This window comes from Hipposideros armiger, unplaced genomic scaffold (genome assembly GCF_001890085.2).
Source record: "Hipposideros armiger isolate ML-2016 unplaced genomic scaffold, ASM189008v1 scaffold_170, whole genome shotgun sequence".
NCBI lineage: Eukaryota > Metazoa > Chordata > Mammalia > Chiroptera > Hipposideridae > Hipposideros > Hipposideros armiger.
Window position 1 is genome coordinate 1,179,387 of NW_017731520.1, and position 3,459 is coordinate 1,182,845.

Below are 3,459 nucleotides of genomic sequence, written 5' to 3' on the forward strand. Positions count from 1 at the left end.
CCTATACATCTCCTTTCAGGGTAATTTATAAATGTTATATTCTATTACTTTCCCTCTCCTAATATAATGCTTTTACAGGGACTAACTGTCAATGGGAAGTGAGGAAATTCAGAGAGTTATGCTAAATTATGAGTTCAAGGCATTTGACAGTCAAGGGAACTAGGGCTGAGATGGAGAGTTGTAGGAGTCCGAAGGTCCGGGAAATAATTATTTTTCAAGGATGTAATGATGCCAACAATGAAAGTATATAGTTAATAGCTCATTAAGTTTTCTTCTTTTGTTATTTCACTTTCTTTCAAGGCATACAAATAGATACAGGAATGTAAAATTGCTCAACGACAGCGTCTTTCAAATTTACCCCATGAGTTCAAGTGTGAGAAAAAGAAAACCGGCACGTACCATCGACTTATCAAGGCTGACCAGCAGAACGTTCCGATACTCTTCACCATTTTTACCTTCAACCTCACAATCAGGTGATGCTACCGGCAACAGAACAAGGATCAGGGGAGGAATTCCAAAGATATACCTAAAAGAAACTAAAGGCAACAGTCAGTAAGAATGAGCTAAATGTTAAGTCCCATTATCTAAGCTGATTTCAGGGGGCCTGTCCACTGATGTCTAATAATTAATTGTCCACACGCCTCTCGGTTTTTGGACAGAGTGGGAAGGACCCTAAAATTCAACGTTATGTAACAACCATAGTAGGTCGTCAGTATTTTAGTGTTTAGCTTTCCTTCATTTGTTTTTGTTTAGAAATTACCCTTTGGGGAAGTGCAGAACACACGTATGATGACGATAGATCCTTTTTGCTTCTGAAAACACTCTAGGGCATAAATACTGTGTATCCAATTTTGACCTATAGTGAACACCTGCAGGTAAACTAAGTACAGGTAAAACAGTTATGGTGTTTTTGAAATTTTATGATCTCTGGCATGTGATTATATAACTTGTACAGTTGTAAAACTCGTGAAGGTTGTAAAACTTGACAGTCATCCAAGTGTCCAGCTGCTTCCTAGATGCAGCATTCCTGGTTTCTCTCCAGGCTTACCCTTCGCAGGACTGTGACTGAGGTGACATTTAAATTTGAGACTCCTTATCTTTGCAGTATCTTCTAAGTGCCCCAAACCCATATTCTCTTCAAACACTGATTGGTCTACCTTCTTATCCTGTTAGAACACTTGATAAAAAAGTTCACGCCCTGTTAATTAGTGATTTCTATCTGTTTTTGATAAAGCTTCCACAATTATGGGCAACTGTCTACTGGAAAGGAATGAGATTATAAATGATATCATTTCAGGAAGTAATACACTGGATAGAAAAGCAGTGGTTCCCTGAGACATTAAAATCTGGTTATATAGCGACTTATTGCTTCATAAGCTTGCCAGGGCTTCATGATTGCATCTTTCTGTAAATGTAACTGTACTTGTTAAGTGCAAGGCATTTCCACACGTGTGCCTTCCCNACACGTAAGCTTTATAAAAGAAGCGTCTATCCCCAGTCCATCACTGTATTATCCCCAATCTTCTGCCACCCAACTGCACCAAAGGGTTTGCCATAATTTTATTATCAGGGCATGGAATCAGCATAACAGGCTGCAAATAAATGTGTTCTGGATGAATAAACTAAGAGATGGCTGTTGGGGGGCAGGGGAGTGTGCTGGTTAGTTGCAGAGGCTTAAATACTTCTTACACGTACAAACGGGGCAGTGCTGAGCCTCAGGTTCTTCCTCTGGAATGAAGGTAAGAAGAATACCTCTCTGATAGGGACATCATGAGGGTTAAATCAACGGATGCCGGGAACCTAACAAGCACTTCGTAGGCGTTAGTATTATGGTCTCCCTGATACAAACACAGTAACATCTGCAAAGCATCCAGTACATGCCGTGTACTGAGTGAATAAGTGACCACATCTTCTCTACTGGTCATGTTGGCAAGAATAATTCTTTGTGACTTTCTCCTTCCCTCAAATATATCACCTCATATTTACAGACGATAACTTTCTTGAGATGATCACGGCTCTATCACTTGGATTGACTAGTTCACGTGTTCGTCCATATCTTATGACTTAATCTCCTTAAGAAAAGTAGCCATGTTTTGCTTTGTCTGAATAGTATCATGGCATCTGCTGTGTGTTTCAATGAGATTAGCTGCTCTATATTTCCAGAAAAAGGAAAAAAAAGTGCTATGAATCTGGTGAATAAAACTCTTTTTGAATTGCCAGTAGCATATTTTTTTTTGCAGTTTCACACACATGTAATTATTTATGAATGCTGCAGAATGAATATGAGTTGATTCCCTGCCCAGATAATAAAATTAAATAAAAAAAATTATTGTGATTCAGAATAATTTAGTGGTATCATTTAATGCAGAAAATGTCAAAAAGTCATGAAATATAAAATGGAGCAATTACCATTTAGTGTGTATTTTTTTTCTTGTCAATGTACAAAATCAGGGACTGTGATGCTACAGTGTTCAATATCATCTTGAATTTCCCAAATCCCACAAAGAAATATAATGCTGAATTTCCCAAGGGTCATGCCGCTTCTGTGTGAGTACGGGGAGAAGAGAGTGGAGTAAAAGAAGGGACATGTCAGACAATTTCACCCATCTGATGAACATTTGGAAAGGTTTTTCATTTGCTATTTAGGGCTTCAAGGACTGGTTATCAGTTAAATCGACACGTCTCATTACATTGATCCAACTCTTAAACTGTAAAAAACTAATTTTTGTAGATGCCATAGTTGTCTAAGTAGAAAATCCCAAAGAATCAGCAACAAAGCCTCTTGGAACTAATAAGCAATTGTAGCAAGGTCTCAGGACACAAGATTAATATAGAAAAGTCAATTGCTTTCCTATATACCTGCCATGAGCTGGAATTTCAAATTTAAAACAACACCATTTGCAATAGCATAAAAAATATAAAATACTTAGGTATAGATCTAACAAAATATGAACAGGATCTATATGAGGAAAAGTACAAACTCTGATGAAAGAAATCAACCAAAGACCTAAACAAAAGATATTCCATGATCACACATAGAAAGACTCAATATTGTTAAGATGTTAGTTAAGATGTTAGTTCACATATCTCACCAGAAAAAATAGATAGATGGCAATAGTATCCCAAGGATCTGCTGACACTAGGGAATTACTAATTAAAACAACAACAATAAGCTACCACAACACACCCATTAGAATGGCTGAAACTCAAAACACTGACACCATCAAATGCTGGTGAGGATGTGGAGCCACAGGGACTTTCACTCACTGCTGGTGAGAATGCAAAATGGCGCAGCTGCTCTGCAAGACAGTTTGGTGGTTGTGTATAAAACATAGTCTTACCACACTAATCCAGCAATCACTCTCCTAAGTATTTGTCTAAATAAGCTGAAAACTCACTTTGTATAGGCACACAAGACCCTGCACACAAATGCTTCTAGGAGCTTTATTCGTAAGTGCC

The 3,459-nt window shown here is 37.9% G+C and overlaps 1 protein-coding gene and 1 long non-coding RNA gene across 6 annotated transcripts in view; one reads left to right on the forward strand and one right to left on the reverse strand.

Moving 5' to 3' along the window:
- The window catches only part of IL7 (interleukin 7), a 59,406-nt gene that overhangs the window by 48,060 nt on the left and 7,887 nt on the right, over nt 1-3,459 (reverse strand). For all 3 annotated transcript variants that reach the window (XM_019651964.1, XM_019651963.1, XM_019651965.1), the window contains exon 2: nt 400-536. In XM_019651964.1, coding sequence (XP_019507509.1) covers nt 400-536 — 137 coding nt within the window. The remainder of the gene's footprint in view (nt 1-399; nt 537-3,459) is intronic.
- The window catches only part of LOC109387836 (uncharacterized), an 86,657-nt gene that overhangs the window by 39,648 nt on the left and 43,550 nt on the right, over nt 1-3,459 (forward strand). For 2 of the 3 annotated variants that reach the window (XR_002125108.1, XR_002125109.1), the window contains one exon: nt 301-1,455. The exons of the other annotated variant lie outside the window; for it this stretch is intronic. This is a non-coding gene — a long non-coding RNA (uncharacterized LOC109387836). Of the gene's footprint in view, nt 1-300; nt 1,456-3,459 lie in introns of those variants that run through there. 3 annotated transcript variants of the gene reach the window in all.